We start from the raw sequence: 20866 nt of genomic DNA on the forward strand, positions 1-20866 counted from the left end.
CCCAGTGCTTCTGTCTGCCCTTCCCCCGCCTCTCCTCCCCCCACCCGCTGGGTTTGTGCAGTGCAGCGCCTGCAGGCTCAAGCACTCCTCACCAGGAGGAGAGTGGAGAGTGCCATAGAGAAACAACCCTTATGACCTGCCCAAGCGATGCCTACTTTTGTACCTCCTGGGCAGGTGCAGGAGAGGGTACTTCTGGGAAGCCTCTTGCAGCGCTGCAAACAGGTGGTATGTGCCCCAGCGCCTGCAGTGACAATGCAAAAGGCAGCCTGCCCCCTCTGCCTTCTCTAGTCCACACTCCATCCTCCCATGCCAAATTTCTGAAACACACACACACACACACACACACACACACACACACACACACACACTCGGACTGGGGTGGTTGTTTGGCATCTGGACACATTACACATTGATTGGGAACAGCAAACCAGCTAGCTAAGCTGAACTTCCCTGGACTGACGGGAAGTTTTTCTGTGGCTGGAGTGGCAGTAACTGAACTGGTCAGGCATTCCACCCCTGGCTCAATCGGTCCCAAACTTCAGATTTGAACTTTAATGAACTTCAAGTACATAAATAACTATTCTTTCCCTTTAGGTGGAGGTTTCCTGCCCAGTCTCCCCTTCACCTAGTTGATCCCCAGAAATGCCCGATTTCCAAAGCAAGGAAGGGTTCTCTCTGCATGTTCTTTGTCACGGCTGTCAAGAGCTAAGTATGCTTTTCAGACTTCTCAACTTTATGGAAAGGACAATGACATGTGTCCTGGTACTTCAGCAGCAACCTAAGTCAGACTGCTGAAAGCCCACGAAGTCTCCAGGCATGAGTTTTCCAAATCTGTTAGGAAAGGAAGGATGCGGGTCAGAACTTCGCTTAAAAGAAGATTGGAGGAGGCACAACCTCGGAGGAACTGGGCCAGGCTGGAGTCGAGAGGTTCGAGGCTGAGGTTGGGAGGGTCGCTTCGCCATGGATGCGTTGGTGCCGCACAAGGTGGGTCTTGCGGCTGAAGCTCTTGGCGCACTGCGGGCAGGAGAAGGGGCGGGAGCCCGTATGGATTGCCTGGTGGCGGACCAGGTTGGTTTTGGAGCTGAAGCAGCGGGCGCAGACCGCACAAGCGTGGGGGCGGCTGCCCGTGTGCACTGCCTGATGGCGGCCTAAGTGAGATTTACGACTGAAGCGGCGGCCACACTGCGCACAGGCAAAAGGTCTGGCGCCGCTGTGAGCCCGAGAGTGGGCGACCAGATTGGGCCGCGAGCCGAAGCGGCGGCCACACTGCGCGCAGGCGAAGGGTCTTTCGCCCGTGTGCACGCGCCGGTGCCGGGCCAGGTGCTGCCCGTGAGCGAAGCCGCGCCCGCAGTCGGGGCAGAAGAAGGAGCGCTCACCGGAGCTGGTGCGCGGGGGGCGCCGCGGGCCCCGAACCCGGGCCACAGTCAGGAGCGTGGGGAGCGCAGGCTGAGGGCTCGGCGGCGGCGGGATCTACGGTGGCGCCCAGTGCACACTCATCGCACCCAAAAGGGCGACCCTCGGTGAGATGCAGACTCTGGTGCGTAGCGAGGTTCTTTTTCCAGCCAAAGCTCAGGCCACAGTGGGAACAAGCGAAAGGCTTGGGCCCAGGAGGGGACGGGGCAGGAGAATGGGGAGAAGCAGGAGCGTCGGGAGAGGGACCGGGTACGGCTAGCAGCATCGTGCACCCTCTGGTGCCTCACCAGGTGTTGCTTATGCGTGAAGCTGCGTGTGCACTGGGAACACTGATAAGGCCTCTCGCCCGTATGGATGCGCTGGTGGCGGATCAGGTGTGTCTTCTTGCGGAAACGCTTCTCGCATTCAGTGCAGGGAAAGGGCCGCTCTCCGGTGTGGGTCTTCTGGTGCGAGCCCAGGTGGATCTTCTGGCTGAAGCGTTTGCCGCACTCTGCGCACGGGTAGGGCCGCTCGCCGGTGTGCGTGCGCAGGTGACGGGTCAGGTGGGCCTTCTTGCTGAACCGCTTGTCGCACTCAGAGCACGGGAAGGGACGCTCTCCGCGGTGGCTGCGTTGGTGCAGCAGCATATGGGCGCGCTGCGTGAAACTGCGGCCACAATCCGGGCAGGCGCAGGGACCCTCGCCCCGGTGCAACCTCTGGTGCAGCCGCAGAGTTAGCTGATCTCGAAAACGCCGCTCACATTCCTCGCAGCCATAAGGCTTCTCAGGCATCGGGGCCCAAGCCGACAACGAGAGCCCACCTAGAGCCCCCGGAGTCCCTGGCTCCAGTTTGTATGCAACAGCCAGGTGGCCCAAGTCAGGAGCGGGAAAAGGACTGGGAAGGAAAGAGAGATGCTGGGGCCATTCCACCTCTTCCTCTGCCTCTTGATCCTCATCCTCTACCTTCACCTTCCGAATCATCCACTCCTCCCCTGAACAGTCAAAAAGGAAAAAAGAATGGTTTGAAAGCCCATCCATGGGCACACTCATTTCCCAATAGGCTCCCGACTTCAGTATCCCTGCAGTCTGGTCCTCTTTGTACCCCACACAAAGTTTCCTGGGAATCAGTAAACCCCAAAGTCCTCTTTCATCCACTTTGTGTTCCCTCTGCATCCAATCTGCTGGCAAGCAGGGCCCCTCCTGGGGCCTTTCTCTCAGGCTGGCCAGCTCCCCCACTCAGGAACTTTCCCTCGAATCCTTAGTAGACACCCTTCCCCTCCTACCTCCAGAAAAGGACTGCTGCCCGCTTCTGTCCTCAAGCTTTCTCTGAGTTTCCATCATCCTGAGACTGCCCCCAGCATCCTGGCTAGCTACCCCAAGCTAACCTTAACCTTAGGAGGGAGAACGGCCTTGGAACCTTGTGCCTCTCCCTGCGCTCCTCCCTGAGCACCAGGGCACCCCTGTGCTCCCTCCTGCCTCTCAAATGCTCCCTTCTGAGGTTCCATTCCCTTTGGTGCCCACTACTCAGCTCCCTTCCTCCTGCTCTGGTGGACTGGTTAGTCCCATTATGAAAGAGGCTGGAGCTTACAGAATCAAGGCACTAGTTAAGGATGAGGACACAGACTGGAGCTTGCTGGCTGGGGCTACTGGTGAGTGTTCCTCTGCTGGGAGAAGCCCCGAGAGGCCTCAAGGAGAGCTTCAGCCCAAGGGCAGATTCAAGTTCCTAGGGAACTCTCACAAAATGCATCCATGCATGCAGAGGAATCGTCCTCTTCCTTTAAAGCCCCCCGCCCCCACGTCCCCCAGTGAATCTTGCCCGAGAACTGTTGAGCCACATGATCTGAGTGCTGTCTGGCCCTGAAAGCCTGTCATAGGCTGAGCCTTGATCATATTACACACAGATTACATCCACTCCCAGTTTCTAACTCACTGGTTCCAAATCACTGTCTGCTTATCCTCTTATGTCACTCCTCTCCTCTCCATGCCACTCCTCTGCTCAAGAATCAGCAATAGCTTCTAGCTGCACCGAGCTCCCACACCTTCATCCAGCCTCCTTCATCCAGGCCTGCGGCTTTGTCTTTCATTCTGCTGCTCTTCAGTCTGTCACCTATCACCTTTCCTGCTTCCAGCCTGGAAGTCCTTTCTCAACCAAGAAGGTCTTCCCTTCCCCCGCCCGACTTGCAACCTCTGAAATCTATGCTTCTCTCACAATGCAGTACACAAAGCAACACTTTGACGTGTCCAGCAGATAGGGATCCTTTACCATAATTCCTGTAGCAATTACCGTTAATATTAGCTTCTGTGCTTAATTAAAAGCCTGTGGCTGGGTATTGTTGATTTAACTATTTGTTCTGCCTCATAGTAACAGCATCCCAGCTACGTTTTAGCTTCTGGATGGGAGACATCTTGAATTCTAATTTTGTGTCCAATAACAAAGTGTCTTTATGTGTTGACCAAAATCATCTCTGTGACCATTTATTTGAGGCCAACTATGGAGAGGCAGTGTGCATGCAGTGACATAAAGCTTCATGCCAGCCATGAAGTTACTGTCACCCTGATGATAGGTGAACAAATCACCCTGGAGGAAACACAGCACCACCACCCCAAGAGCATTCAGCAGGTTAGCGCAGAACAAGGGTGCAACCCAGGTCTGTGCAGCTAGACGCCCTGTCTTTTCCTGCCACACTCGACACCTTTGTGCAGCAGGCACTAAATAAACCCTTGTTGCGTGAGTGATGCCATTCAAGCAAGTGGTGATGAATGGAAGAAGTGATGGGTAGGGCCATGGAGTGATTGCCTGGGGAATGGGAGAGATGAGCTAATGACTACAGACGGGGAGGGGGTGGGGGTTAAGGTGGGAGGGCTAAAGACTGGGGACCCTTGGTACTATGAAGAACAGCAGAGGTTTGAGAAAAGGAGCACACATGGTAGAGGCAGCGAATCTTTGTGGCCATTATAATCCAAGAGGGCAACAGCATGTATGAACTGGGGGAGATGATGAGGGAAGCTGGGACTTCTAGAAGTGGGTTAAAGTGGGTTACTTATCTTTGGGACCTTCCTCTCCCATTCTACCATCCACAGATATGCAACTCCTTCGGAGTTCTAAAGTTCTACAGAGCAAAGGAGACAGGGCCTGGAACACAGGCCTCTCAGAGAGAAGCCCTGGAACTTGCTCGGCAGTCTTTGGTCCCTTTGCTTGATTCTAGACCATCAGAAGACTCACCTGGCACAGAGCCGGCAGGCTCAGCCTTCTGTGGGGCACAGGCCTGGCTGCCCATGCTCGGAGCTTCAGCTTGTTCTGTGTGGATGCCTTCTTTCTGGCCTGGGGTCTCGTGCCCTGGAAAAGAAGAGGATGTCCCCAAGGACTCCCGAAACATCACAGACAGAAGACAGTCCCCACTGGTACTGGGAAGCAAGCCTGAACCCCCCACCCACCCACCCAAAGAACTCTATCCTCTGCCATTCCTGCAAAAGCAAATTCCCAGTGAATAAAGCAGGTGCTAAGGGTGCACAAGAGCCACAACTGTGAGGAATTTCTGGACTATATGTTTTATGAGGAGGTGGAAGTAAGGAAAGACCTTTGATCCAAGCAGTTAGACCTCCCAGTTCCAAGGCAAAACATGTGTGGAAGATAGAGTGAGAAGCCAGGTTAGATCTTGCGGTAGGCATTCCTGCCTCTCCCATCTGCATCCATCAAGGTCCCTCTCACTTTGCTTTATCCCTCCTACAGCGCTTCCCATCTTCTAAACTTTTACTGTGTTTAAATTTCTTGTTGGCTGACTACTGTCCCCTCTAAGGTTAAGCTCCCCGAAGGGAGGGACCTGGTCTGTTTGTGCCCAAGGTGTTCCAAATGTCCAGAATAGCATGGGCAGAATGGGTGCTTAATGGATGGCTTGTGGAAGAAGGAATATTCTTTCCCGAGACCTCCGTTGTCCCCACTTACCTGAGCATGAGTGCAGTGTGCTCTCTTCCCTAGATGACATCTTCCCCTGGGCATTATTGAACCCATCCCTGGGCTCACTTTGGGGAGCCATCTCTGGCTGTCCCACTGAGAATCCTGTTACAGGCAGAGGGATGAGTTCAAATGAAGCTTCTAGTATTGAACTGGTATCAGAGATGGGGCATTTCCCCAGGTGGCTTGTGGAAGGAGGGTATCTCCTGTCTGCATTGACAAAGGACTGCCCAAGCTCCCCAGCAGCCTGGCCAGTTACTAACCTCAGCCCCTTTAATTGAAGTGGGGGGAAGAAAGAAAGAAAAAAATGAATATTTGAAATAGAAAAAAAGTTTAACTTCCAGTGCTGGGCTGGGGAGATGGCCCAGTGGGTAAAGGTAATTGCCACTAAGCCTAATGATCTGCATTGGTTTCCAAAACCCACATGCAGGAGATAACAGACTCAGAAAATTGGCCTTACTTCCATACATGTACATGTGCACGTAATAAAGATAAACACAATAAACAAGGAAGTGTAGTAAGTGATTTGTTGTTCCTAGCTTCCAGTTCTCTGTGAATCCCATGCATACAGACATTCTAGTATAACCATCCTGGTCTGGTCAGAGACATATGATAGTCACTTCTCCAGACTGCCTCTCCAGACTCCCAAGGGCTCAGGGTTGTCAACTCCTGAGGATGGCATTTACACCATGTATGCCTAGCAACTCCCACCCTCCTGGTTCCTTTGTCCCCACTCACCCAAGGAGTTCAGGGCCTCCAGGGTCTCTCTCATGGCCACCAGGAGTGGCTCTCCTAGGAGATCAGGCCACAGACCCTAAAAAGACAGCCCTGCTCAGAATCTTCCTGTCAGCCTCCACCTAGGTCTCAGCTGTCCCCAAGAGCACCAGAGTGATATCTTAGGCACAGGTGAGGGAACTCAGGGGAAACCGCACTTGGAGCAGAGACTTCTGAGATTGGACCCAGTGACGTGGAGCCTTCTGCAGACTCTGGCTGGCTATAGACATCAGCCCCTGTCCCACCTGTCAAGTCTCTAGAACCAGCCCCAAGGCCATCAGCAGGGACTCACTTTGCCTGGGGAAGTAGAGACCACTTAATTCTCAGGATCGAGGGTGGGAGACCAAGATGGAGAGTGGGAAACTTCTCGTGGAACCTCCAGCCATCATGGCAGGAGCTAGAGAAACAGAAGCCAGCCTTGGGGGAGTAGTGTCACTTTAGGGATACTGGGGGGGGGGGGGTGTTGAACAGGGTCCTTGCAGAGGTAGTAAATGACTAACTTCTCCCTAAACCCCTACCTCAAAGCCACACAGCCCCCATAGGACTAACTAGGCTAGGACACCCCCACACCAGGCCAGGACACTCCCCGATTTTTATACTTCCCTGCTCCTCCAACCAGTTCTCTGCCCCTCCTTTAGCAGACTCCCCTCCCCCCTCCCTGGCAGCCTTCCCTCTGCCCCTCCCCTCATCCTCAGTCTTCCGCCCTCTCTCCCCACCAAATCTGGCAGCCTTTTGGGGCTCCTCCTACTGCCCCGCCCCCTTGGCTCCTCCCCTGCGCGCACCCGCCGGGTCAACCCCTTGGGGCCCCCTTGGAATCGGCCCTCGGCAGCTACCGCCTTCCCTGACCCTCGGCTCCCAGCAGTCTTGGGCAGCGCTCCCCTCCCCCTTCCTCCTGTGCCCGCCCGCCTAGTTCTCCGCGCGCCACCCCCTTCCCTTCCCGGGCTGCATACTCTCTCCCTTCCTTCCCCCTCCTCTTTTCCTTCCTCCCCCAACTCCCGCCCTCCCCGTCTCAGCTGCTCTCCCCCCACCCGCTTGCCCCTCCCCTCTCCTCCCCCACTCGGGTTTCTTTTCCTTCTTTCCTCTCCTCGGTTCCCTCCCCCTCCCCCACACCATCCTCCCCTCTGCTTCCCTCCCTCCTGCAGCTCTCCTTCCCCTCAGCGGCCCCCGCCTCCCTTCCCCCTCTGCCTACCCTGCAAGCTCGGGCTCCGCTTCCCTCCCCTCCCCGTCCCCAGCCTTGTTCTTCCCCTCCCCCTCCCGGTCTGCTCCCTCGCTTCTAGGTCTCACGCCCCCCACTCCAGGGGAATCCAAGCTAACCTCTCGGTCCCTGAACCTACTCCCTGGCTCTGCCCCTCCCCATCCCCCTTTCTTCCCAACACACCTCCCTCTCACTGGCCCCGGTGCCCATTTCTGCTCCCCATTGACTTCTCACCCTCTCTGGAGTTTTCCTCCCGACCAGACTCCCCCCCAATCCCCGCCCCCGTTAGACCTCCGGGAGTCACTCCGGGTCCCGGGCCCCTGCCCTGCTCGAGGCTCACCTGTCAGCGTCCTTGGCTCCCGAGCGGTCCCATCCCCTGGTTTCCTGCCCCTGCGCGCTGGACCCCTCCTACACTCTATCCCAAGGAACCCTACTCCTTCTTCTCGGGATCCTCCTCGCGGGCCCCTCCCTCCCTCTTCCCACCTGCTCCCACCGGGCCTCTCCCCGAGTCCTTGCCCTCCCCTCCAGTTCTCTAGTCTCTCCCTCTGCTCCTGGACCCTCCCTCCTCCCTCCCCTCCCTCCCTCCCTCCTCTGACCCCCGCCCCTCCCCCACACGCTCGCCTGCGCGCCCCTTCCCTCGGGGCTGTCACCTGCCGCGAGCCGGCAGCGTCTGCAAAGCTCCTTTTGGGTGGCAGGCGGAGACGCCTGCCCAGGAACCTCCCCTGTCCTTACCTGGCGGCCTCCTGCGGCTATGTGCCGCGGCCCGCTTCGGGGACCCAGGCGCTCGGGCCTCCGGTCCCGGGCGGCGGTGTGCACAATGGCGCCCGCTGCCTGCAGCTTGGGTGCGGGCTGCCCGAAAGACTCCGGGACTGACAGCCCTGAAACTTCGCGGGGAGGGGAAGGAAAGACGCGGAGGGAGAGGGTGTGGGGCAGCGTTGCGGGTGATGGGGGAGGAACCGGGGAAGCTGGAGTACTGCCCCGGGGCACCAGGCAAAGGAGGTAGGGGCCAGGGGTCTTCGAGACCCGTCACGGAAGGGTGCACTAATAGGCTCGAGTGCAGGTGACGGTCTGAAGGCAAGATGCCCGGAGGGGTGAGATGGAAAGTGGGAGCTTAGGACTGGGGAAGGGAAGAGGGGAGAGAAGGGGAAGAGGAGGCTAGGGAGGAAGGGCACTCGGGCTAGGAGGGAGGGTGCTCTCAGCTTAGGAGGGAGGAGCTGGGGAAAGGTGGAGCGCAGAAACCGGGTGGTGGTGGTGAAGAGTTGGGGGAAGCAGGGAGAGGAGGGGGCGTGTTTGGGGAGGAGAGCAGTGTGTGCACTGCTGTCTTCAAAATTGCCAGCGCCAGCCGAGTATGTAGTATCGCCGCGGTCCCACGGGAGACTGTCCAGCCAGTGGAGAGTGGGAGAATCGGTTAGGGAAACTCTCCACCAGGATCCACCTAGACTCGAAGGACGGGATCCGACACCCGCTGCGAGGGTTGAGGACTAGAGACCAAGCTGAGAGAGCGAGGGATCACAATGTTGAAAATGGGGAGAAGTTGAGCCAAGTCCCCTACAGAAAGGACTGGGCAGGCTTAGAGGTTGCAGGGTGTGAGGCTGGGCGGGGCTCGGCGGAGGCTCGGGAGGGGGTTCGGTCCGTGGGCAAGAAAACCTCCTGGCCTTAGGTATGGACCTCTCCCAGACTTTTCCCGCCGTCTGTCTTTGCTCATGGGTGCACATACTCCTGGGCCTTACCCACCCACTCTGCTTCTGAGACCCCCTCCCCCTTCAGTCCTGAAGCTAAAATCTAGGAGGTTATTCCATGCCCGTGGGATCTTTCTGCAAACTCCCATGGGCTCCCACTTCCGCCTGCTTGCCCCTGTAGGGGAAAGGGCAGATCCAAGTTATATTTCTCTCCAGTACAAGTTTCCTTTGTCAGCCAAGTTGCAGAACAGAGTTGGGAGAGAGTCTGAGACCGGGGGGTGGGGGGGTGGTAATAAATGGCCCTTGTGACAGGACAAGGTCCCTGGCTATGGCACCCTGTCACAAGGATGATGACACCTGTCGAATCAGGACACAGTGACCCAAGACTGATCTTAACAGGATGCAGCAAGGGTGTCCTCAACTTTTACAGATGGTTGGAGTGAGGTCTGGAGCAATGGAGACAGGATGGATCAGGAGGTACTGTGACTCAGGATGCAAAAGGTTTTTCTAATACCTGTATGCCCACTGACTGCAGGTGGCTTAGGAGCAGAGTGAGTGTCCCTCTTGTGTGTTCAAGACTGGGCTTGGAGAACTGCAGTCCACGTGTATAGAAGTTAGAGGGACATTTTGCCATGACCGACCCTGACCCTTTCCCAGGACTCAACTCAACTCCCAGGCACCAACACTAGCTATTTGGAAGCAACCGGAGGGACTGTATTGGGCCCTCTTTTGATTCCAGGCCCAATAGAAGAAGGAATACCCAGGCCAGCTGTGAAGTACCAGGTGGGGTGACCATGCAGGATGCCCAGTGGGACCTCATTTCATTATGAAATGAAAGGGTTCAGAGTTTCAGGTCCCGCTGCATTCCAGTCCCAGTGGCCTTGGAGGTCTACTGGTAACCAGGATGTAACCAGGATTTGTCTGTGGAGCCTGCAGGCGCCTCCTCTGAACCGGACACTGGGATTATTCCATCCGGCTCAGCTCAGCTCCAGCCTGGGGCAGGGGGGAGCAGGCTCTCAGACCTATCCCACCCCTCTCCCCTTCCCATCTTCCTAGATCCTTTCAGTCTTCTGGATACCTTGGGACCCTCAGAAACCCCACAGGTGACCAAATGGCCCCAAACGCCTTGTACAAATACCTCAAAAAACAAACAAACAAACAAAAAAACCAAAAAAAAAAAAAAATCAAAACCAGAAACCTGACCCCACTGAGGAAAGGCTTTGCTTTGTCAGGTTGTTGCCACACACTTGGGTGCTCCAGCCATTCGGCTCTTCTTCCTGTGCAGCTGACCTGAGAGGGAACAGGGAAAGGGACAAGCATTGAGAAGGACACAACAATAAAGGCAGTGGTTTGTGTATGTTTGCTACATGTGTGCCTGTTGATGCTGAGATCAGGAAGAGGCTTTGGATCCCCTGGAACTGGAGCTGTGCGTGGTTGTGAGCCACTGTGTGGGGTGCTGGGAACCAAACCCGGGTCCTCTGCAAGAATAGCAAGTGTTCCTAACCACTGAGCCACCCCTCCAGCCCTGCCTGCAGTTTTTGAAGGCTGAGAAGGCTATCCCTCAGAAAAATCTTCACCCCTGTAAGTTCAAAGAGCTTATCAAGCCCCATCTCTGCATCCCTGGGAAGTCCCTGAAGTTTTCACTTGTAAGGACGCAGCACGCTCAGAAAGGGAACATGTCTTGACCACACTCATACATTAATTTGTGGTAGTGCTTGAAAGTGTAGAAAACCAGGGCTCAAAATGTCTGGCTGGAGTCCCCATCACACACACACACTGGGAGGGGTGTGATGGGGCCTGTTTCCAGGGAGAGTTGGCATTTGAAGGGATGCTGTAGGTAGGTCCAATCTGGTTCTGGGCAGCTGCTACCCAGGGGCAAGAAGCTGGGATAAAATCTCCCCTTGTGAAGAGCCCTGGACAGACCGACCTCCAGGTTGCATCAAAATTCAGTGTGGGGCAGGGGACCAGTGCTGTCCTCTCTGGTCTCTCGAAGTAAGCACTGCCCAAACCCAAACCTCAGGTCCTCCCAAAAGTGGCCTGGGGTGGGGCAGCATGCTGCTCCCTGCCCTTCTCTTTGGGATGCTATGGGCTCTGACTAATGGGTAAGCAGCTCATGGGGGCTCTCTCCCAATAAGATTCTCCTTCGTGCCTATGCCTAGACACCCTCTGGGATGCCAGACTCTTCTTTCAGCACTTCAATCCACCCTTAACTTCCTCCTTGCTTCAAGAACCTCTCCCAGCTGGTAGCTGTGCTCCCCTATCCCTGGACAGGCGGGTGGTGTGAGCAGACAGAGACCATCCATGTGGAAGAGGAAGTAACTCCTCGGCAGGAGGACCTGGTACCCTGCACCAGTCTGTACCATTATATCCGCCTAGGCTGGCAGCTGGACCTGCCCTGGAGTGGCCGTGTGGGGCTCACCAGGCCCCCAGCACTCGGGCTCTGTGCCATCTACAAGTGAGTGAGGGTCAGAACCTGGGCTGTCTGCCGGGCAGGAAAGGAAAAAGTGACGGCGGGATATCCTGAGAGTGGGGGGAGGACCTGGGAGGACCTGGTGCAGCAGCCATTTGGGAAACGGGTTTTAGCTGAGTTCCAGAAAGGGTGGGTGGAGAGAGATGGTGTGGGTGGAGGAGAGGGCACCATGGTGAGCACCGTATGGCAGGGAGAGGTATGACACTTACTCCTTCTGCCCCAGTCTGCTTCCCAGCATTCATTCTTGCTTTACACTTGAGGAAATTAAGGTCAGGAGGGGAGGATTACTTGATAGGAAGGACCCCTTGGAGTAGTTGACCAGACCTAAGGTCTTAGGTCTTGCCTTGTGGTGGGACTTGGGTAAATATTAACCTCTCTCCCTCGCTTCCCCCTGTATGGTGGGGGCAGACCCCCAGAAACCCGGCCTGCTACTTGGAACCGGACAGTGAGGGCTTGCTGTCCAGGATGGGGGGGTCCTCACTGTACTGACGGTAAGTACCCAAGCAGGATGGGTGAATGGTGCCTTCTGGGGTAGTGGCTGTGAAGGGGAGCCCATCTGTGACGCAGCAGAGCTGACAGACTGCCTGAGGACACAGCAGGTCTGGCTGGGCTCTCCAGGCCATCCATATAATGACAGGCTGGATGTGCCCCATTCTCCTCTACCACAGCCCTCGCTGAAGCCAACCCTGCAGGCCACTGCTTTGCCACATGGCAGTGCCAGCCTCCAGCAGGCTCAGCTAATTCTTCAGCAGGGAGCCTGGAAGAATGCTGCGCCCAGCCCTGGGGCCACAGCTGGTGGGACAGCAGCTCTGAGACGTGCCTCAGCTGTTTGGGTCAGCACCGCCCAGGTGGGTCTGCAGCTTCCAGTCTTGGAGACAGGCATATCCAGACCCTCACCCTCACCCTTACCCCTTAAGAGTTCCGGGCCTTTCCACCAGGCCCTGGCTACTCCTACGGTCCCTCCAGAGGGGACCATGCCCTGCCGTCATACCTCCTGGCTCTGCCAGGAACTGTCCCTTCACTTCTGTCCCTGCATTTAGAGGCTCACACCTGATATATCTTGTTCAGGCAATGCTTCCTCTGAAGCCCTCCTGCAGCCCCTGGCAGGGGCTGTAGGCCAGCTCTGGAGCCGGCGCCAGCGTCTCTCAGCTACCTGTTCCACCTGGTCCGGCTTCCACTACCAAACCTTTGACGGGCGTCACTACCACTTCCTGGGCCAGTGTACCTACTTGCTAGCTGGTGCTGTGGATTCCACCTGGGCTGTCCACCTCAGGCCTAGGGTCCACTGTCCCCAGCCTGGGCACTGTTGGCTGGTGAGGAAGGGAGAGAGATGACCCCAGGGAAGGTCTGGACGTGGTGGGGTGAAGAGTTACACTTCTGATCCACTGCTTGCTCTCAGGTTCGAGTGATGATGGGTCCTGAGGAGGTGTTGATCCAAGATGGAGAGGTCTCTGTGAAGGGCCAGCCAGTGCCTGTTGGGGAGCCTCGGCTGCTTCACGGTGAGGGCTCCTTCCCTCCTCTGGGGTGGTCTGCCCACTCCTAAGGGCAGGGTGGCGGGCTGGGGCAGGTGCCTGCTGCGTCCCCCTGAGTACTGTTGGGAAGCTTTTAAAAATTAAGGATCAGGAAGGCATAAGCCTGGCTCACCCGCTCCCTACTGCCTTCAACTATGACTTGGGCAAGTCACTGTTTAACTGTCTTGAGCCTCAGTTTCCCTACCTGCCTCATGAGAATATCATCATGGCTGAGATAGGAAGTTGGGCTTAAGTGTGCATGTATCTGCATGGTATGGGTGGGTGGGTGGAGTGTATGTGTAATGTCCATGTATTGTCTATATAGAAGTGTGGTATGTGTGTATGTATGCTGTGAGGTATGTAGTATATCTTGTGTGTTGTGGTGCATGTATGTGTACTGTATGTGTATATGTGCTGTGAGTGGAATGTGTATATAGTATATGTGTGGTGTAGATATAGTGTGTGTGTGTGGTAGTTTACTCTCTCAAGATAGCAACCACAGCAGGAAAACCACAGCAGAGCTTGTACATTTGTGTGGATTCTTTCCCTAGGTAGTTTAGGGTGTGCTTGCTGTGATGAGATGGGAGTGTGACCCTCAAGACTGAATGACCCCGTCCTCTTCCCAGGGATGAGTCTGCAGTGGCAGGGGGGACTGGCTGGTGCTCTCTGGGGGCCTGGGGGTTGTTGTGAGACTGGACAGGTCCAGTTCCATCTCCATTTCTGTGGACCATGAGTTTTGGGGACGGACACAGGGCCTCTGTGGGCTTTACAGTGGCCGACCAGAGGGTACGTGAGATGTGACTTGGTGTGGCTGGTGGACGGAGGGAGGGAGGGAAGGGAGAGGGAGGGAGGGAAGGGAGAGGGAGGGAGGGAGGGAGGGGAGGGAGGGAAAAGACATAGGACGCCAGGTCTAGCACTGGCCTCAAATGTCCTCAGATGACTTTGTGGAGCCAGAAGGGGGACTGGCCATGCTAGCGGCCACCTTTGGGGAATTCATGGAGGCTCCCTGACTATGAGGTGAGACTGCCTCCTGCCTGCCCACTATTTTCCTGGGGGTCCTCAGAAAGAGCACACAGGTTCCAGGTCCCACAGGGAGGCTGGCAACTGCTGTGTAATTAATGACTACCCCAGGGTCCTCCCTGATGTGGCTACTGACCAGCTCTGTCTGGGCTGACTGACCCTGGCTCCTCTTTCTCTGGGCTGGGCCTGTCACTTTGCCTCCATCTGCAGCCCAGAACGAGGTCTGGTGGGCATGATAGTTGAGTCACTTTCTTGTCTTCCTGGCTAATGCCCCTTGTCACTGTTTCCTGGCCTGGTTCTGTCCTCAGCCTGGGTGTCTGGATGCCGTGGAGGTGGCCCCGGGCTGTGATGGTGTCCTGCAAGGTCCACAAACAGGCTTAGAAGCTGGCAAGCTCCAAGCTCAAGCCCAGGATATATGCCACCAACTACTGGAGGATCCGTTCTGGCAATGTCATGCCCAGGTATGGGTGGGATGGAGGGGCAGGGTTCTGCAGGGGATAGTGGATGCTCGAGAGGTACCAGTTGGGTGATCTGATCCTGCCTTTAGGTTCACTGGGTCATCAGTCGAGACACCCCTTCCTTGTCTTTGTTTTTACCTCTGGGAACAAGATGGCTGTTCTTGTTGAGTCCTCTTCCAGCACAAGTTGGGATGTAAAGGAAGAGGAGGCCAATGTTGGCGAGGAGGGACATTTGCTGGCTGAAGATTTCCCTTCTCTGCAGGTTCCCCCCAGATGAGTACCACGAGACCTGCCTCTTTGCCTACTGTGCTGGAGCCAGAGCAGGCAGTGGCCCCAGAGGGGCCGCAGGAAGCTGTGTGTACCACCTTAGCCAACTATGCCCCGGGCCTGTGCTAGACAGAGCATCCACGTGCACTGGAGGAAGCCCGGCTTCTGTGGTATGCTGGGTCTGCCCACCTCAAACTGACCGAGATCCTTGAGTGGCCCATTTCCCGAGGGTGCCTTGGCTGTCTCCCATGGGCCTGCCGGACTTCCAAGGTCAGCCCTTTTTTGTTCCCACAGAACGCCTGTGTCCAGGGGGGCAGCTCTACTCTGACTGTGCCTCATCCTGCCCACCCAGCTGCTCAGCGGTAGCCCAGGGAGAGGAGGGGTCTTGTGGGAAAGAGTGTCTGAGTGGCTGTGAGTGCCCGGCTGGCCTCTTTTGGGACGGTGCCCACTGTGTGCCTGCTGCCCATTGCCCCTGCTACCACCGGCGCCAGCGCTACGCCCCTGGTGACACTGTGCACTCAGCAATGCAACCCTTGGTGGGTCTTTGGGCTCTCACAGGCCTTGAAGTTCTTCCTGATACTTTCCTTTATGCTGTCTCTGAGATTCGATCCTCCAAATAACTAGTGCATTCTGGGGCTTCCCACCCAGTGACCTGTGACATTTTCTGGCATGATTAATGACTATGGTGGTGGGTGTGCCAGGGGAGAGAAAGAACCAATGGGCTGGGAGTGGGTTGTGTCCAGCTCCTTGCTCTGGGAGGGGTCTGATGCCACCGCACACTGTCCCACCCCCTCTGCCCTTAGTGTATGCCAGGATGGCCGCTGGCACTGTGCCCAGGCCCTGTGCCCTGCTGAATGTGCAGTGGGCGGTGACGGGCATTACTCCACTTTTGATGGGCGGAGCTTCTCCTTCAGGGGCAATCCAGGCTGCCACTACAGCTTGGTGCAGGTGAGCAGAGAGCCTATTTCAGAAAGAGGGTTTTTGTCAGAGTGGGGCCCTCCCAGGGGAGCTCTGAGGGGACCTAACTGTAAACACGTCACGAAAGCAAGAGGTGGAACATACAGCCTCTTTCGAGGAGAGATGGACAGCTGTGGCGGCAGGAGAATGGCTGCCTGCATACCCCCACACATACACTTGAGGTGTGCATGCGTGCGTGCGTGCGCACACACACACACACACACACACACACACACACACACACACACACATGCATGCACACGCATGCACACTGTCCTTTCTAGTCCCCATCTCTCCTAACTGGCCACTCCTATCTAGGGCCACAGAACCAAACCCATCTTCATAGTTCCTTTTACAGATGTAAAACCCTGGGCTTGTCACAGGCAGGAGAGAGAAGGGACCCTCCCCAATAAAGCTGGGGCTTCTCCAGTTCATCACACACCGCGCTGTGTCTCAGTCCTTCCAAGGGCTGATCAGTGATCTCTCAATTTCAATGTTGGACTACTGCAACCCCCTGACTTGTCCCTCCTTGCCTGGGTGACAGTGGGCTGAGGACATGGGGGAGGGCAGGGTCAACAAGCAGATCCCGGGCGCTGTTTCCCAGTCACCTGGCCAAACATGTATGATGTATACACACAGAGATGGAGGCTGCATGCCAGCACATGGACCACACACATACACACAGTTATGTATGTGTATGTAGAGTCAACAAATGTCTACACATACATGTATACAAATAGGGAACACCTATGGGGAGGAAAGATGGGGATCTTCCCATTCCAAAGTGTACACACACACACACACACACACACACACACACACACACACACACACATACAGACATGCAGTCACACAAAATCTCCTCCCCTCATGCACTCACATCCATTCACCCATGTCAGTCCCTGGTGAGGTTAAGCCCCTTGCCTCACAGAATCTGTCTGGCAAGAAGTTGGTTAGCACCTGTGTGGGGTGGGAGCTGAAGTCATCACACTACTGAGGCTTCCTCATGGCTTCCCTACACACCCCTACCACCTTGTCTACTCCAGGACTCTGTGAAAGGCCAGCTGCGGGTTGCATTGGAGCATGGGGCCTGTGACACGGGCAGCTGCCTCCATGCCCCTCTCTGTCTTCCTGGGGAACACCCACCTTCAGCTCAGATACTCAGGTACTGTCAGCCCTGCCTCCTTGTCTAGTGTGGGGCCTTTGTTCTCAGGGGAGTCAACGGCTCTGCCGTCTACTTCTTCAGGGTGCCGACTGGGCCTGTTGTCCACTGCTCTTACTCTGCCACCTCAGGCCTACCCCGTGCCTGCCCTCCACACACCCTCTTTGGATTTCAATAACCATCCCTTCTAGATTCCTGCAGATGAACTTAATACCTATGTTGCCTCATGCTCCCCTCCCAGGGGCAGACACACTAGCCCAAGGATATTTCCCAAGACGTCTTCTGCTGGTTTTCAGTGGTAAATACAAGTCACACAGTTATACGAGTTGGAAAGGCCTTGCACTTTCACCTCTTGGCCACTGTCCCTCCAACTCTGCCATGCCTGGGCCTGCTGCTGGCTCTCCCACATGCTGACCACACAAACAAAGGGATATGCAAAAATACATGATGATGTGGGTTCTTGAGCTATGGAAGGGTGGTCTCTGGTAGGACAGGTGGCCTCCAGGGATCACTCTAGCTGCTCCCACATCCCACCCTGACACATATTCTCCCATCTTGCCAAGTCTTTCCTGTCTTGCAGCCCCATCCCCCCACAGGTTCCCTATCACATGGTCAGGCCTCTCTTCCAGGAGCTGTGCTGGTAGATGGGCAGGATGTAGGCTTGCCCTGGATTGGTGCTGAGGATGTCAATGTTTCCCGTGCCTCCTCCACTTTCTTGCTGTTGCGCTGGCCTGGGGCCTGGATTCTCTGGGGAGTGGCTGATCCTGCAGCCTACATCACCCTGGACCCCCGTCATGCCTATCAGGTATGCTAGGAGGCTAGTGAGTGTCGGGCTAGGCTAAGTAAGACTGGATTTCACTTTCCTGTCTTCCATGGCTCAGGTGCAGGGTCTGTGTGGCACCTTTACCTGGAAACAGCAGGATGACTTCCTGACACCAGCTGGGGACACAGAGACCAGCGTCACCGCCTTTGCTAGCAAGTTCCAAGTGTCAGGTGATGGAAGGTGCCCTTTGATGGATAACACCCCACTGTCCTCCTGCAGCACTTACTCCCAGCGCCTCCCTTTCGCAGAGGCAGCCTGTGCCATCCTGCATGGCCCCACCTTTCAGGTACTAGAGTGTCCCCATCCTCTGACCCATGAGATCGAGGATCCAAAATGCAAGGAAGAGTCAAGGGCACAGGGAGACATCGGTGGGCTCCCAAGGAAAGGGACTCCATGAAGAAAGAACTGCCCCTTTTCTTTTTGCCCAAAGGAGTGTCATGGGCTAGTAGACAGAGAACCATTCCGATTGCGCTGCTTGGAGGCTGTGTGTGGCTGTGCCCCTGGCAGGAACTGTCTGTGCTCCGTGCTCTCTGCCTATGCACGCCGCTGTGCCCAGGAGGGTGTCCTACTGCAATGGAGGAATGAGACGCTGTGCCGTGAGTCTCCCCACCAAGCCAACCCTATCCTGGGCTCCTCACCTCCCTTTCCTCGTGCCCTCCATTTGGGGGAGTTGGAGGGGCAGGAACTCGTTCCTTACCAGACTGTTCCTAGGCACTTTCTCCTATAGAGGCACAGGAACTTGAGGTCTAGACAGGGTGGCTAGGCTTCTGATTTGCATGCATCCCTGTGTCCAGCTGTCCTGTGTCCTGGTGGCCAGGAATACCAGGAGTGTGCCCCAGTGTGTGGTCATCACTGTGGGGAGCCCGAAGAGTGTAAAGAGCTTGGCGGCTGTGTGGCCGGTTGTAATTGTCCCCCCGGACTGCTGTGGGGCCTTGAGGGCCAATGCGTGCCTCCCAGCATGTGCCCCTGTCAGCTTGAAGGCCACCATTACACCTTTGGCACTGCCACCACCACGAAAGACTGCAGCCACTGGTAAGAACTGCCACCCTCGGGCAAAAGGAAGAAGGGCTTCCGAGAGAATGGCTGGTGGTGCTGCTGCACAGTCACCGTGGATTGCCAGGGAGGGATGGCAGGGTGCTGATACTTCCTCAGTGCCAGGGCGCTGTCAGCTTCAAGAGCTTCATGTCCAGTACCTAGTGTATTGATTTGACTTCCTAACTATAGTCTAAGAAAGTGTTGAGGGGGGTATGAAAAACGGTTCCTAATGGTCCATGAGGAAAGTGAGGCTCAGATACGTAGAGGTTGTTCCAGAAAAGGAAAGATGAGGTCTATACCGTAGAGGAAAGATGAGGTCTATACCATAGAGGAAAGATGAGGTCTATACCATAGAGGAAAGATGAGGTCTATACCATAGAGGAGAGATGAAGTCTATACCATAGAGGAAAGATGAGGTCTATACCATAGAGGAAAGATGAGGTCTATACCATAGAGGAAAGATGATGAGGTCTATACCATAGAGGAAAGATGAGGTCTATACCATAGAGGAGAGATGAAGTCTATACCATAGAGGAAAGATGAGGTCTATACCATAGAGGAAAGGTCAGGTCTATACCATAGAGGAAAGATGAGGTCTATACCATAGAGGAAAGATGAGGTCTATACCATAGAGGAAAGATGAGGTCTATATCATAGAGGAAAGGTCAGGTCTATACCATAGAGGAAAGATGAGGTCTATACCATAGAGGAAAGATGAGGTCTATACCATAGAGGAAAGATGAGGTCTATACCATAGAGGAAAGATGAGGTCTATACCATAGAGGAAAGGTCAGGTCTATACCATAGAGGAAAGGTCAGGTCTATACCATAGAGGAAAGGTCAGGTCTATACCATAGAGGAAAGATGATGAGGTCTATACCATAGAGGAAAGATGATGAGGTCTATACCATAGAGGAAAGGTCAGGTCTATACCATAGAGGAAAGATGAGGTCTATACCTGAGGATGCAGAGGTAGGCTCCTGGGCACTTCCATGGATTCCCCTCTGCTGCTTAGACAAGTGGTAAATGTCTTAATTACTTTCCTTGTTTCTGTGACTGAACACCAGACAAGAAGCAGCTAAAGGGGGCACGTGATTATCTCGGCTCACTGTGCAAAGAAATACAGTCCAACATGGTGGGGAAGTCATGGCTGCAGGGGGTAACCGGTCACATTGCATCCTTAGTCAGGAAGCAGGGGGAGAGATGGGTGCTGGTGCTTGGCTCGCTTTCTCCTTTTTATTTAGCCCAGAACCTCAGCCCGTGGAATGGTGCTGCCCAGTCAGGGTGGGTCTTCACACTTCAGTGAACCCGATCTAGCAAATCCTTCATGGACAGGCCCAGGGACTGTCGTCGGGTGATTCTCAAGCTCATCAAATTGACAGTCAGGATTAGTCATCACATTAGGAGTCAGTATCTGCGCCCCATTCAGGAGTTCCAAGACTAGCCCCATGGGAGCCAGACAGAAGCAGACTGTGGATCCCAGGCATGTGGGCTTCCTGAACAGCCTGTCTTCCTGTGCTGGAGGCTAGAGTGTCGGAAGTTGAGCTGTTCCGGTTTCTAGAATTGGGGCTGGGTTCCTACCAGCCATTAGGGGATCCAGATACCTGCAGGGGTCTAGGTTCCTGAGATTCACTGTGGCAGCCTAGGGCCTAGGATAGCCAGATGAGCGCATGCTGGGCCTGGCTCTTCCGTCTTCCCTCCTCTACAGCATCTGCCAGGAGAGGGGCCTCTGGAACTGCACAGCCCCCCACTGCCCCCCACAGCAGGCACTCTGCCCTCAGGAGCTCATCTATGCCCCTGGAGCCTGCCTTCTCACCTGCGACAGCCCCAGAACCAACCACTCCTGTGTGGCTGGAAGCACTGATGGCTGTGTCTGTCCCCCTGGTACCGTGCTGCTGGTGAGACCGGGAAGGAGACCCATGGGGCACCAAGGTGCTCTCCCTGTACAAGGATCCTGCCCTGCTCCCTAGGTGTCCGAAACAGTGTTTTCACCCTCCACCCAGGACAAGCGCTGTGTGACTCCTGATCTTTGTCCCTGTCGTCACAATGGGCAATGGTACCCACCCAATGCCACCATCCAGGAAGATTGCAACATTTGGTATGCACAATCCCTGTCACCTGTTGCCATATGACCTTGTGGCCCTTGACTCCCCAGCCATCGTGCCTCTTTTC

At 55.5% G+C, this 20866-nt stretch overlaps 3 protein-coding genes across 3 annotated transcripts in view; 2 read left to right on the forward strand and 1 right to left on the reverse strand.

Moving 5' to 3' along the window:
• Positions 1-521: 521 nt before the first annotated feature.
• On the reverse strand, positions 522-6677 carry Znf467 (zinc finger protein 467). Its single transcript, XM_052718986.1, is given in 7 exon segments — positions 522-1395; positions 1397-1654; positions 1656-2383; positions 4615-4728; positions 5335-5448; positions 6082-6157; positions 6410-6677. Coding segments are annotated over 6 exon segments (1776 nt in total). The 5' UTR covers positions 6116-6157; positions 6410-6677; the 3' UTR covers positions 522-867.
• A 1386-nt stretch (positions 6678-8063) lies between these two features.
• LOC128099536 (SCO-spondin-like) lies at positions 8064-14449 on the forward strand. Its single transcript, XM_052721501.1, has 7 exons — positions 8064-8311; positions 11204-11446; positions 11870-11952; positions 12130-12309; positions 12530-12774; positions 12861-12960; positions 14301-14449. Exons 1-7 carry the CDS (start codon positions 8064-8066, stop codon positions 14339-14341), a joined length of 1140 nt encoding a protein of 379 aa, XP_052577461.1. The 3' UTR covers positions 14342-14449.
• Positions 14450-14568: 119 nt separating this feature from the next.
• LOC128098189 (SCO-spondin-like) overlaps positions 14569-20866 on the forward strand; it is a 50062-nt gene continuing 43764 nt past the window's right edge. Inside the window, 14 exon segments of the mRNA XM_052718985.1 lie at positions 14569-14782; positions 14784-14831; positions 14833-14887; positions 15012-15232; positions 15234-15253; positions 15521-15665; positions 16721-16792; positions 16794-16839; positions 17466-17641; positions 17718-17945; positions 18090-18255; positions 18454-18691; positions 20403-20592; positions 20698-20792. Of these exon segments, the coding sequence (XP_052574945.1) occupies positions 14663-14782; positions 14784-14831; positions 14833-14887; positions 15012-15232; positions 15234-15253; positions 15521-15665; positions 16721-16792; positions 16794-16839; positions 17466-17641; positions 17718-17945; positions 18090-18255; positions 18454-18691; positions 20403-20592; positions 20698-20792 (1820 nt within the window). The 5' untranslated portion in view covers positions 14569-14662.

This window comes from Peromyscus californicus, unplaced genomic scaffold, assembly GCF_007827085.1.
Source record: "Peromyscus californicus insignis strain IS unplaced genomic scaffold, ASM782708v3 Scaffold_6__1_contigs__length_162567912, whole genome shotgun sequence".
In the NCBI taxonomy this organism is placed as follows: domain Eukaryota; kingdom Metazoa; phylum Chordata; class Mammalia; order Rodentia; family Cricetidae; genus Peromyscus; species Peromyscus californicus.

Excerpts from the sequence above, each read along its gene's own strand:
- LOC128099536 (XM_052721501.1), top strand. The coding sequence starts at position 8,064 with ATGTGCCGCGGCCCGCTTCGGGGACCCAGGCGCTCGGGCCTCCGGTCC. Across the intron at positions 11,953-12,129 it reads GGGTCCTCACTGTACTGACG|CCCTCGCTGAAGCCAACCCT; the intron begins GTAAGTACCCAA and ends CCTCTACCACAG. Across the intron at positions 12,961-14,300 it reads GGAGCCTCGGCTGCTTCACG|CCTGGGTGTCTGGATGCCGT; the intron begins GTGAGGGCTCCT and ends TTCTGTCCTCAG.